A 14,143-nucleotide genomic window follows, 5' to 3' on the forward strand; every position below is an offset into this window, starting at 1 on the left:
AATCGATAATATACATTCAATATGTTATTCTATACATTATCTGGATTATTGTTAACGCGTTAGCATGTACGGATAGATTGTTGGAACAATTCTTTGAAATTATTGTTAATACTATGGTAACATTTTAGATTTAAAGCTTTTACGACGATGGATGGATGCTATGACTTGGTTTCTCAAAAGAAACTGTCGCAGGCGTATTCTGAGGAAGTGGACTGCGATATTCACAGAAACGTAGGCGTGAAAGTGCGACTCATCATTGAGATTGTCTCTCAAAACACAAAATCATGACGCTATAGCAATAAATAGCAATTTTGGTCGAAAAAATACCATTCACAGGAACTTTCGGTGTGAAAAAATTAATATGCTAATGAATTAATACACTGCATAATATTTACATAGATTAAAATTTTTATGAAAACAAGAAATGCAATGAAATCCAAACACAGACTTGCGTCATTCTCTAAATATTATAATTAACTTTGAATATTTTTTATATTTTTATCCTGTATATTTTTACACATTCAAATTTCCCAATAACATTAAAATTAAGTTGTATTAGTTATAATCATATTACTGCATTAAGTTCATGTTAAGTAACCATTGTTTTCTGTTTAAATAATATTATAATAAATAACTTAGTAGAGATCAAACACCAGAGAGAGAGAGAGAGAGAGAGAGAGAGAGAGAGAGAGAGAGAGAGAGAGTGTGTAAGATTTCTACTATACTGTAAACAATGAGTCTACTCATTGATATAAAAAAAGACCATTATACGTTATTGTTCGAGTACGTTTGGAAAAATATTTTTGTCGATTTGCCAATTTCATCGTCATTAGCTTTAAATCTTTTAACAAGTGAATAAAAGTATCGAGCAACTATGTATTGACAATTGTTCCCGAATGAATGTGAAATATAATCAGACTTTCATGTTGTTCTGTCGCAATGAATATTCGGCGAGATGAAGATTTAATCCGTGAAAATGTATCGTACCGCTGGATCCATCGCTAGAACCAGGAGGCGTTAGATTCTGAGGTTTTCTTCTTTTCAACATCGTTTTTTCTTGTTCTGTATAATAAGGCCAATCTTCTAGCACATCATTCCAGACGTATCTATGCAGATGATACGTGTTATCCCTCATGAAAGCTACCTGTTTCAGAATCATCGGCATGGCGGTACGTTCTCGATCCTTGATTCCCTCTGAAAATAAGATATTAATTAATTAATTTGAGCCAAAAATTTTATGGATAATCTTAAGTTTGTATTTTTCGTTTATATTCTTACCTCTGTTTATACGATCATATAACTCTGGCTTTTTGTATGGCCTCAAAGCAAGAAGATGGATAAGCCTTTCTCTGTAAACAGAAAACAAAATATTCGTTAGAACTAATGGATACTTAGATAATTATTTAGACTTTTATTTTAAACTACTTATCTTACAAACTTTACTTTGTTTTCGTTCTTTTATCGAACTTTTGCGACCGTATTTATAAATGAAGGACACACGGATAGAATATAATAAACAGCCTCGAAATGCACAAAATATTTATGACAGAATTTAGAATTATTACTAAAACTATCGTTTAATTCAACGGTCGAATAAAACAGTAAAAATATTGTTACTACAACATGATATATATTCTTGTTATTGTTTACAAAATTTCATAGACTTATCGTATTTTTTATCGTATTTTTAAAAGACCTTTGCCAGTTGCAGCTAACAAATTGTTTTCTCTGCAAGTGTTTTAGCTACCAAGCGATATCAAAATAAAGGAAATAACGTCATGTCCTTGTGTGCTCATCAAATATTTTTAGTTTTCTTAAATCTTTCTTGTTTCGTTCTCTCGTTTTATCGTTATGAAAGTAAACAATGATTACACGTTCTTCAAGGTACGATTATACGGTCTAATCGAAACTTACTTGAGTGGTCTACGCATGATCTCAGAGACTTTTTTCTCCGGTTGATTTCGAGCTGGTGGTTGATTATTGACAGTAGCCTTGTAAGAGGAAGACAGTCTAGGCTGACTAACGGAAGTTGGAATGCTCGCCGATTCCCGATACCTCGAATTCAATGGTGATGGAGATGGTATAGTTCTTCCGGTAGTTTTGACCTTTACCTTGCGCCCGATGTCCGGTCCATTTGGCTTGATAACTCTGGTGCTGGTGGAAAATAAAACGAAGAAAGATAAGAGACATGTTGATAAATATTACTACTATTTTTAATATTATATTGTACGATATTAGTGAGTAATATGTTTTCTATACGAGAATAATATATAGGAATATGGTATACGAGATTATTTACAATCTTAGAATTTGTTATTATAACTCGCAACGTTTGAAAGCATTGTTGTTAAGAGACGAAGAAGATCGAAAGGAATAAATGAAAGTATAGTCTTTCGTAACGTGAATGAATTCTTATTTTCGAAATGATACACGATATAACTTACGTTCCGATAGTTCTACCTTACTTTCCCATAATTTGCATGATTTACCAAGTTGATAAAATGATTGATAGTCCCCTACATCGTGAATAAACTAGTTCCCCGGTACATTAAATATTCATAATAGAAAGTACTATATACGAAACTATGCAAGCATAACCGTCTACGGTTGTTAAACGAAAGAGAACAAAAATAATGGTCGTAAAATGCCCACGTTTTTCCACTGTCATTTCCAGTTTGAAATCATTACGGCGTTAATAGCGCGTCCCTGCTATATATCGATGGTCCTGAAAAACCTTTTGCCGCAGTGATTAGGTACCATAGTAATATCGTACCGTCATCTTAATATACAGAGTCAAGAATTTTTATATGACAGAGGAAAGTGATTGATCAATGAAATATTCAAGGAACGTTTTACAGTTGGCATGTAGCTATTTCAGAACGTTTCATTGAATACACTTCTATTTAATAAAACAGCTTATTTCGTGATTTCGATACGTGCGTATGACGTGTTTGATATAAATCTAAGCTCATAGAATTTAAAAAAAATCGGTATCTCTATATTTACAAGAATTATTGATTATACGAGACTCTTACTTCGGCAAAAAAGAACTGCTAGTATTCAACGTTCGAATAAATTACTGATTACTCCCGGTGAAAGTTATCCGCGTTGGGGACGAAATACTTTTTCTTAATAAAAATTAATGATTTATATACGGCACTGCTATAATATCCCTTTGCACTGCGGGTATCCCGATGACCCACCAGAAACTCCGAATCATTTTTACTATGGGCTGCCAGTTACTCCGAGACTACTTACAATCGTACTTAGAATGTCGCCGCTTGTTAGTTTCATTTATAATGTCGCCACGATGGCGACAACGGAGTGTAAAGACATATTAATCGCAATTATAATCTCCGCGAATATACAGAAGTATACAGAAAATAAACAGATTCATTTTTTTTTTTTTTTGTTCATTGTCGTTACTAAGAAATGCACACGTATCGTCTCTTACACTAATGAAATAATCTCAAGCGCGAGGGAGGTGGAAAAAATTGACAAACGCATATATGCGTGCATAGGGATCAAAGGGTTAATTCAAGCTATGTATGTACAGCACAGCTATGATTCTATTATTCTCTGTAATTTAAGTAAAAAATATGATAGTAAAAATGCAAAACAATCTAATATACTAAACACTGAAAATGTAAAAGATAGAATCCACCGTATTGGAAGATCGGCTAATTGCAAGTAGTTCGCATAATATAATCAGCATAAATTGCTTCGTATAATATGATCGGTATAAACGACTGGAATATTTTACCGCATATCGTATCAGTTAACGAGATCATTTCTACCTCTTAACGTCGACACCTAACCAACCCACGCTTGACGTCAGTAGACAAGGTTCTGGTTGACGCCAGTTTCCCACCTAATGTCCAGGTCTAATCTACAGGAATCGTCTTTCCGCGAGGAAAGTGATTAATCGATTTTCCTTTCTGACGCAAGCCATCACCGGGAAAACCCATTATCAGCTTTGCTCTTAAACGCGGAATTACGTAACCGGTGCTACCACTAGACAACTATAGAGAATGCAACTGGTCCAAACAATGCAAGCCTCAGGTTATTCTTTTTTTTTCTCTTTTCTACGTTCCTACGATGGGATTTTATTTATCAGAATTTCATCTATCGGAGCCAAATTTTATTCATTATTTTTATTATTTTAGTTATTCTTAAACGGCAATTTCTACAAAAATTACCACAAAAAATTTCTACAAAATTTATACCTACAAAATTTAAAGCTAATAAAAATAATCGAATTAATTGCAGCGAAGTGGATTTTACTTCTTGCAAATGTGAATATACGAAAACGATGCGACATATTGATGAATGGGAAATTAAATATATATTAGGAAATTTTTGTATTCGAAAGATTGAAAACTCGAGGGATGAATCTTCCCTCTATCGTTTAAATATACTGACTAGAATAATCATTAACATAGAAATCCACTATTCGCAATATCTTGTTACACGACTCGTTTATGTAAACCATGTATCACACAGTATATCCATGTACGTAATAAGTTTCATCCATAGCGACAAATACCAAAGATTTCGGACCTAAGTCGCACTTGCGGGGCTTTTTTAACCTTGACCGTTACACTGTTAAACAAATTAACTAATCTACCTACACGATATCCATCCATTGTCTTACAATCCAAATGATCTTTTCTTTTTCGTTCTTTAGTTACATCTTACGCGATAATGTCTCTTGTAAAATGAAGATTGGCTTATGTAACTCTAAAATTCCCACCTCTTCCCTCCTCGTTCTCTGTAATTATCAACGAACATCGTGTAAACGATAACGAATAAACAACACTGGTATCGAATTCAATTCAAGAATCGTTCGAATTGTCATGAACAATGGATCTAGAAATAACGTGATTTGGGACGAGGGTCAACTTACTTAGCAAGGTAAAGTGCATATGAATATGGCACAGAAGCCACTCGAAAAATAGAATGAGCAAGCATGTAAAGGAATGAACCCGTGTACGAACTCGATAACGAACTCATGGAAGAAAAATCGACCTCCATGGAGGATCGATGAAGTCGAGCCTTCGACGTCCGTCCGTATCTTTTCAAGGGGTGACTTACCATTTGTTCTTGTTATTCTCCTCGGCGACGGCCATCCGATGCCTGGTTGTCTCGTACACATCGTCGTTCGCTTGTATCCGCATTTTACACGGCAATGCGCCAAGACTCTCCAGATTCCTGCACAGGAAAAATGGAACACCATAAAGAGACCGATAAGTCGCTAGAACGAGTCTTGACGCCGTTTTTCTCTTTTCTTTTTTCCGCGCCGTTTCCCGTGTCTTGAAAATGTACCACACGTTTGAAAGACGTGCAGTCTCTAGATTCGAGCAGTGGGAATCGATTTGATCCTCCCACGAGCGGATGGTTACGCGATGAAATTTAAGATTGGTTTTTCCTCTATATATAATTCTTGCCAAAGTTACAGACGAACTTTATCCACGGAATAGAAAATTTCAGATCGTTTCTCTTGGTAATTTAGAGGATACGTAATATCTTTCAGAATTAAAAATGAATTTTAGCTTCATGGACTTGATACATTATCCGTCAAGAAATAGATCTTTCTTCAGGATTGTTAGAGATTAGCCTTGGTTCTATGAACCGGATATATTGTCTGACAGAGATTTAATTTTCTAACTGACAAGATACGGTAAGGATAAAGGTGGTTGAAGACTGATGGAAGGAATAAGAAATATTATCACACCGTTGCAGACAGTAAATCCGAATTAATTCTTACGCTCTTTCATCTTCGTCTGTCGCTTTATCTGTGGCATAAAGTTCATGAAAGTAAGACTAATCGTACGTTCGAAGGACAGTTTTCAATTATCGAGAAAATGTTTCATTCATGGAACATCGGATCGAACGCTATTATAAAGAGATGTATACCCATTTCAATTCCAAGCATTATGGTAACGTTAAATTTAAACCAATTTCAAAATCTGTCTATCAAAATCATCGATAATTATACGTTATAGGAATGTTATAGAAGAAAAATTCTGTCGTATTTATACAATGATCGCGTGTAAGTAACGTGGCCATTAAGTTCAACGACAAAACATTAATAGTTATTGATCGTTTCGACACGATCCTCCGTTTGAGGTATGCAACTATGTATTCTACACGCCACTGACCTCACTAAAGAAATAGACAAACTCGAAGATGGTAGTCATCTCTGGTGGTAGCCATCGACATGTTATTTAGCAATTAAGCTAGAAAAATTTACCGAATGTCCAGCTGGACAAATTCTGAAGTACAAACTAAATAATAATAAAAGAAAAACTATGTATTCTGTTACAGTTTACTATTATTGTATCCCGTTTTTCCGACAAGACCACAGATTAGCGTCAGCTGCGATCATTTTACCGACGTCATATACGTATCAAGTCCAAATCCGCGTGAATTATACAGGGTGGTTGGTAACTGGTGGTACAAGCGGAAAGGGGGTGATTCTACGCGAAAAAAGAAGTCGAAAATATAGAATAAAAATTTTTCGTTTGAGGCTTTGTTTTCGAGAAAATCGACTTTGAATTGTCGCTCGGTACGCGTGCGGTACGTCATAACGGATCTCACTGTAGATCGTTGTCTCGATTGACGTTTTTTTTTTATTCTATGAATTTTTATTCTATATTTTCGACTTCTTTTTTCGCGTTACCAACCACCCTGTATAAAATTTCCGGAACCGTAATAATAGAATCGAAAAGAAGGCGATTTTTTTCACGTGAAGCTTCATTTTCGAGAAAATCGAGTTTGAATCTGTTCAGTTCACTCGATCTGGCTAGCTATCCCGTTACTTTTATTTACGTAGATTCAGAAACGATAACAAGGTGATTTTTTCGGATTGACTATACATGACATAGATAGTTACTTACTTAAGGTTCGTTTGTTGGATGCACTCGAAACTACCCTGAGGACCCTCGATGTCTTGATTGCCAGAAAGGCTAAACGTAAACCCTGTGGATCCATGGTTGGATTGGGTAGGTGGAAAGGAGAGTTGCTGTAATCAGAAAACCACTGGTTATTCGTGTGCCTTTATTCTGCTAATAAGGTTGTATTAACTTATGAAACAGCTTATGGTGTAGTACTTGGTGTGTAGGCGACACGACCAACCATATAGTATTCTCATGTTCCTATACCAGCGACAGCTATCTATATCTGCCGGTTACATGAAACTGTACAATGTATAAGCATATGTATCTCCACTTGCCTATCTATCTATCTGTTTATCCGTCTGTCTGAGCTTTTAAATAAGATCTGTATAAGTAGGATCTAATGTTCCTCGAGGCAACGTTTTATACGTTGGTCCTGTTGTCGTTACTCGCGTTACGCGCTTTAATCTCGTATCGTGTGTTTCGTTTGGTCTCCTTTTATACATCTTTTCCTGTATCTCAATATTGCGCGAAAATTGGGTAATAAACACGTAACGATAGAACGAGGGTGAATTAAGACGAAACGATTAACTTATTTTTATTTTCTATATTAGATACAAACAGCAGTGGTCTGATCGCTATAGATCGTGGACTGTTGCCGAACAGGTTTCCCAATAATTATCAGAATGAGAGAAATATAACTCTTTTTATGTTTTTATTATGTCATTACGAGAGAATTTTATTGGGATGATTGAGGCGCGTGCGATGAGTCGTGTACCAAACACAACTATATTTGTATTACCTTTCGTGTTAATTCTAGAGGTAAAAATTGACTTGACTACCAATACTATCTCACTCGCATTGACTACTTTTCTCGTTTATCCTTGGCGCACGCACAGCGCTCAGAAATATACCAACCTCACCGGATACCATTGTGTTCGTTGGGGTTCGGGAATCTTAACTACCAGTGTTCGCCAGCAGTGGTCATAAAAGTATACTTAAATGCTCAAGAACACGTTCGCAAATAGCAAGGCCAGCGAGGACCGACCATTACACGAACTACGGACTATTAGCGTGACATTATACGAAACTGCGTTACGAAGGAACGCGCTATGCATAGCGCTACTGTATTCCGTAGTAAAGTAATTCCAATATTATCAAGTTATTGGAAAACGGTTATTTTAATATCTTTAATTATACAATCAGGATGTGGATCAAACATAATTTACAGCGAATCACGTATAAAGCTATAAATTATATCCGATTAACATCTTTTTCGACGTTTGCTACACAAAGCAGCATTCAGATTTTCCACTGAAACACGTCCTCTCGTTACGTAAATTGATGGAATAACGTTGATTAGAAGCACCCTGTCAAATTACACCTAACCATCCACGATTAAGCTCCAGTGGACATCGTTTGGCCGGCTTTTAACGCGGTTCCCGCGCGACCATAATTTCGACAGATAACAAAGGTGCGCTCTGTACGCGGTATCGGCGTGCTGCGATAATTTCAAGCTCGTTCAGCCTTGCATTCAGTCAGCGCGCGTATGGATGCGTCTATTCGCCAGCTACGAGTAGCGATAAACGTGGCGAAATTGGAACGACACGAACGTAAACGAAGCGGCCGTGGAATTTGGAGAATTAGCGTGTAACGCTAACGATTACGCAGCGATGTGTGTAATTTAACCTCGCTCGGTCTGTATGCATCAATTACGATATCAGAGTGATGGTCGCAACTAACGACGCGTAATTGTCGATCCACCTATCTTAGATCGTTATCCGTCAGCCGTCCCGATTGATCGCAGAAACGAGTAAGAAAAATTGGTGCCGAGCGCAGTTTCTTTTACACGTGCCCGCGATGAATCCTCTTACAGTCGTCCACGAAATTGTTTGGATACTTTCAGAAACTTTTTACGCATATATTACGCACGTTACGTGAAACATTCTGAAAATTGATTAGCGCCACAACGAAACGAGACTATTGCAATCGTATTGGTAAAATTCGAAACCAATCTGAAAATGTACGTAGGAGTTACGAATTATTTATTGCCAGTATAAACTTCGCAAGTTATTTGAACAGTATTGTACGTTTAAGGCCACTATTATATTACTATCACGTAGTAATTTTTTGCTAAATATATTTCCGAGATACGTGTTATGACCTCTATACCCTTCTTTGGATTGATATAGTCATGATTGGTCGTGTTTCACTCTGGCGTTAATAACATTTCAAGATGTTTTGTATCACGCGCATAATATGTCCCTAAGAATTTGTTAGGTTAGGTGCTCGCATACTTTGCGAGCTACAGTATCTTCGAAATTGCGAACGTAAAGTTGAACTTGGTTGATAGGATACATTATAGTAATAGATATAGATAATAATAGTCGAGGTAAGGATTGAAAATGTTGAAGTGGGTCTCACTTCAAGGAAAACTCCATATCTTCTCAAGTGTTCAATTTTCTCAGTCTCCGAAGTCACTGAGTATTGTTTAGCACTAAATTAATTCGAAGGGCCTCTCAGCCTCATAGTCTTTTCTAGAAACAAATGATGCAGCGAGGTACAGAAAGATCAGTTTTTTCGTAATTATACAAATACCCATAGACCCATGGCTTCGGAACTCTTTTGTAAAGTAACGCATTGTATTAATACTTAAAATTACTTAAATATATTTCTGTTATATATTCATCCACGCATTTCCTCTCTCTATTCCGAGATTAAACCTCAACAGGAAACAGTTTTGATAATTTCAATTTTAGTCTCTAACGAAATGCTTATTGATTAGCTATGCGTTGTTTTGTTTCGTGAATGGTGTTTGCAGTATCGGTAGGTAACGAACACTGTCGGTAATAGATGGTAACTGCATTCATAGAACTAGAGTGTTTATTTTTGCATATGATCACCAATATCGTAAATCTAATTAGAAGCTTCTGTATAACGAAAGCGTTAATGGATAGAACATCAATAAATATTTTGTCTTCGTAACGAATACAAGTTCATTAATTTGTAACGATTAGCAAATTATAATCACATACTTCAAGATCACTTTTTGTCCATATATTTATAGGAACTTTCCTTAAGGCAGTGGTAAATATAGTTGGAATATAAACAGTAATTTAAATTATTGCTTTTATCAAATGATGATACTATTATCAAAACAGGTCCTCCTTCGTTTACTATCAAATTCCACAAAATTAAGATTCCATTCTCCCATAAAAAATTCCATACATCTGCTACTAAGTGCAGTCTCGCTTGAAGATTTCCCATGTGTCACGAGGTCATCAGACACGCTCATCAATTAACAATCACGTTTCCAGGGTCGATCGAGCATCGTATAGTATCGTCTCGAAGATACCTAAGCTTTTTCGAGATACTGCAACGTATAAAAGTATCATTCTGACAAAGTACTACGCCAGCACTTCGTGGTTCGACGTCGTTCAGAACGAGATGTTTCGCAATAATATTTTGTCAGTTGCGCGATGACGCGTAAATAACGATCGGCAAAACGGTAGTCGATGGAGAAAAAAATTCCTTTGCTTCGTATCAACGATGAATCGTACGATTAAAATTCGTGTAAACAGGTTGTAGTATAAAAGCGAATAGAGCCGTATAGAGGTTACTGCGGAGAAATTTTGTTTCAGACATGTAGCGGAGGATGCGATGAACATTATCGTATCCGGTGTGCATCGAACGTGGAAATGGCAAATGGCCCGGCATGAAACCCGTGCAAATCCGTTCGCGGAAACATTTTGACGTTTATGGCAACAGAAGTCTCCTTTGGTATGGGAACAACGTACATACATCGACAACTACGAGTCCATATCTTGTCGGATTCGTGCTATAAGGACTATTTGCATGGCGATGACGACGACAGAGAGCAGACACATTTGTCCGTATTGAGGCCTATGACGAAAACGAGATCAAGAATCCATTCCCCTTTAACCAATACAAATAAATGTAAGCCTAAAGTGGATTTAGTAGAATTCGAATCATTTAAAGGAAAGTATAGAAACTAGAACAACAAGTACAGAACAGTGCCTGTTTTTCGCTATATTGTGCGATAAAGTAACTTGCCTTAACACATTTATGATACGCGATTTAAATATTAATATCAAATTTTGTAGAAGGAATTAGAATGAATTCGGTCTATGATTACTAAAAGAACGAATTTAAATACGCGTTAAATACGTCGATAAGTAAGTTTTAAAGTTGTCCATGTAAATTCAAATTGGACTACATATAGAGTTCTTATTTGCGTCGCTTTTTACTTTCTATAGTTCATTTTTATATCCGATTCATTCACGCGATGTATTCACAACCGCCAGATAAGAAACCCGGTTTCCATGCTTTCGAGAATTAACTTCTCCTCCGTCGGTACATGCACACGAGAGATCTGCGCAGCTTTTTCCCCGATTGAATTTCATCGAAAGTCAGTCGAGCACGACCGACTATTTCGCAACGTCCATGGTTGTACCTCTGCCCCTGCGCGTCTCCCACTCCTCTACCCCCTACCCCATTTCACCCCTGGCTGTTCCTTTCTCTTCCTCGATTCCTACGAAATCCTTTCTTTTTTTCTCTCGTTGCGCGCGGAACGCCTCTTGACATTTGGAAGTAAATCGGTCAGCGGACCGATTACTTTTCGGATGACGCGTTCAACCTGACAATTAACTCGCAAGTTGAAGGACATAGAGGAGATACGATCTCTGTCTAAATTCCTCTTTTTTCAGCAAAAACAAAACGATGTTCTATAATTTAGAATCTTTCATTTTTCTTCGATATATCTTAATTTCTCTTTAAGAGAACGTTTATCGTGTTACATAGTAGTCGCAAGTATATCTGTAATTACGTCTATGACAGAAGAACTATGCACAACGAAGGAGGGCAACCTTCGCGGATGAAATCGTTGGAAGAACGTTTCGTAGATACGAAACTCGAGCGTAAAAGGCTGACCGGTATCACGCATGCGCAGAACGCGAAAACTCGTCCCGAAAATTTAACCAACCAAGCGGATGGTAACCGTTGCGAAACGTTTGTCGGTATGACATGACCGTGCAAGCGAGTTCAAGTGATATTATTCGCTTTCGATAATGTAACCACACCGTCTCGGTTTCCACGATATACTTGTTTATTTTTCTTCTTTCCTTACTCTATATATATCCTTTTTGTCGATTTTCTTTACCCAGCCACCAAAAACCGGTCCCCGAAGCGATAGCAAATGACGAAACGATTAATGCGTATGTTTACCAAGTATTACGGAATTACGACATTTTCAGTTCACACGACTCGATGCATGTTGATCTTGGAGAGTTCAAAAAAAAGTTTTTGTCGGCCGACTGTCATTCGCTGATATGTTAATGGCGGATGTTTCGAAAGTTAGTAGCGGCAGTGGTAGACTTAATAGAATGATTCTTAGCAAGGTAATTTTATTGTTACGTTTGTAAATGTCGTTTGAGTTTTGAGTAATATGCGATTGATCCTATTATCTCATCTAGCTAACAAATGAAAGTTAATGCGACACGATGAATCTTGAGGATTTTCAAAATTAGCAGCATGTAGAATGAGGCTGAAATTGTCCAATGTTGACATTTGATGAATCTGGTTTAACAGGAGTAACAACTAGCGTAAGAAATAACGGGAAAAGAAGAAGATGGCCAAAAACTTAAGATACAGAAAATATTTAAAATCAAAATGAAGACAAGAAACAGGACCGTAGGGTATAGGTAGGATACGTGTATGCGTGTACGCATTTTCTAAAACTTCTTAAGTTTAGATTAAAAGAGAGAGTGTCGTCAAACAGGAAGTTTCTACAAACAAAAATTTAAAAATAAATAGCTAATTTTTGAAAATAATTTTTTACATAAAGCGGTCTTACGCTGGGCCAATAGTCTCGGGCAACAGAACTCTTTGATCCAGCACTGACTAAGATACATGGTTCGTCTTTCTTTGATTAATTTTTCGAATATTAACCCCGATGGACTTGACTGTTATATGCCTTGTAGAAAACATCAAATAATTGCGATGCAAATTTGATACGAGAATTTCAAATACAAGATTGAAAAAGGAAATTTGATAAGACACGTAGGTACGTTAAATCGTGGGTCGTCGATCGGATGAAATCGGTATATAAAAAGAAACGGGGTACAGAGAAAATGACGACGCGAGACGAGTGATCGTAATCTTCGAGGAGGAAGGAAACTTCTCTCACGGATATTCACATATCGAGGACACGAAGGATCCCCCTTCTCTTCTTTCCTCTTAAACGAAAGGTTGAACCGCACGAGAATGCGAATGAAAGTTTCGTGAAGGGAGCAAAGCCGTTCGTTTAAATTTCACTACTCGAAGGACAACCGTCGCGTCGTCTCTTTACTCGTCACGGGATATTTTCTGCGACGAATGTTGATTACAATCATTGTCATATCATTGCTTTATAACAAACAAATGTAGCTATACAAATCGACTTGCATCGCACTTATCTTTTGATCCTTCTTTTTTTAGTCTTCAAATTTACTTTTAACTTTGAGTTTCGTTTTCGAAATTTTTATCTACATGCTGATGCAACATATTGTATAGGTTTATCTTGTAAATATTTATAGAAGATTAAGAGAATACAAAGTTCCGAGATTATTTCATTTCTCTGAAATTCTCAAATATTTGGCACGATGTTGACATTAAAATAGGTATAAGAATATTAGAAAAAGAAACGCGTAGTATTTCGATTTCTCCTTGTTATTTTAGATTTTTATTTGCTTTCCGAATCGATTGTAGGACGAGGCTATTAGATATTCGAATCTCGACAAAGTCCGTTCAAAATTGTTTCAGCGAACAGGTAAAACCGTAGACGAAGCTCTACTCCTTGAAATTTGAAATTGAAATGACGAGTATCACATTTATCGAGGTCTAGGTCGCAAGCCAGGCGTACGTGCAGGCTAGAGTATACGCAAGATACGTGTCGTTGTCGTAGAATTTAAAGTCCAATGAAAAGATAAAAAACACGAACGAATACGAAACGGATATACAACAATTGTCAAAGCATATTTATTTGTGCGATAGATATACAGCAATGTCAAAGCATCAGAAATGATTCCGATCGATTAATTTATTAACAATTATATTACACATTGAGTCAGCGTTAAGAGACACGCAATGAAATAACTTGCAAAAGACGAGTGATATTATTATAAAATTGTGAATAAAATAAATTATTGCCTTTTAGGGTTACAAAAACTGTATTAGAATAACGAATACAT

The 14,143-nt window shown here is 36.6% G+C and overlaps 1 protein-coding gene across 2 annotated transcripts in view; it reads right to left on the reverse strand.

Annotated features, from left to right (window-relative positions):
• Positions 1 to 14,143, reverse strand: part of Su(Tpl) (Suppressor of Triplolethal) — a 144,804-nt gene that overhangs the window by 2,008 nt on the left and 128,653 nt on the right. For both annotated transcript variants that reach the window (XM_069130626.1, XM_069130620.1), the window contains 5 exons: positions 6,900 to 7,024; positions 5,095 to 5,211; positions 1,915 to 2,154; positions 1,279 to 1,349; positions 988 to 1,194 (listed from right to left, as the gene is read on the reverse strand). In XM_069130626.1, coding sequence (XP_068986727.1) covers positions 988 to 1,194; positions 1,279 to 1,349; positions 1,915 to 2,154; positions 5,095 to 5,211; positions 6,900 to 7,024 — 760 coding nt within the window. The remainder of the gene's footprint in view (positions 1 to 987; positions 1,195 to 1,278; positions 1,350 to 1,914; positions 2,155 to 5,094; positions 5,212 to 6,899; positions 7,025 to 14,143) is intronic.

The sequence above is a fragment of the Bombus flavifrons genome, chromosome 2 (assembly GCF_040668555.2).
Source record: "Bombus flavifrons isolate JBK064 chromosome 2, iyBomFlav1_principal, whole genome shotgun sequence".
NCBI classification, from domain to species: Eukaryota; Metazoa; Arthropoda; class Insecta; order Hymenoptera; family Apidae; genus Bombus; species Bombus flavifrons.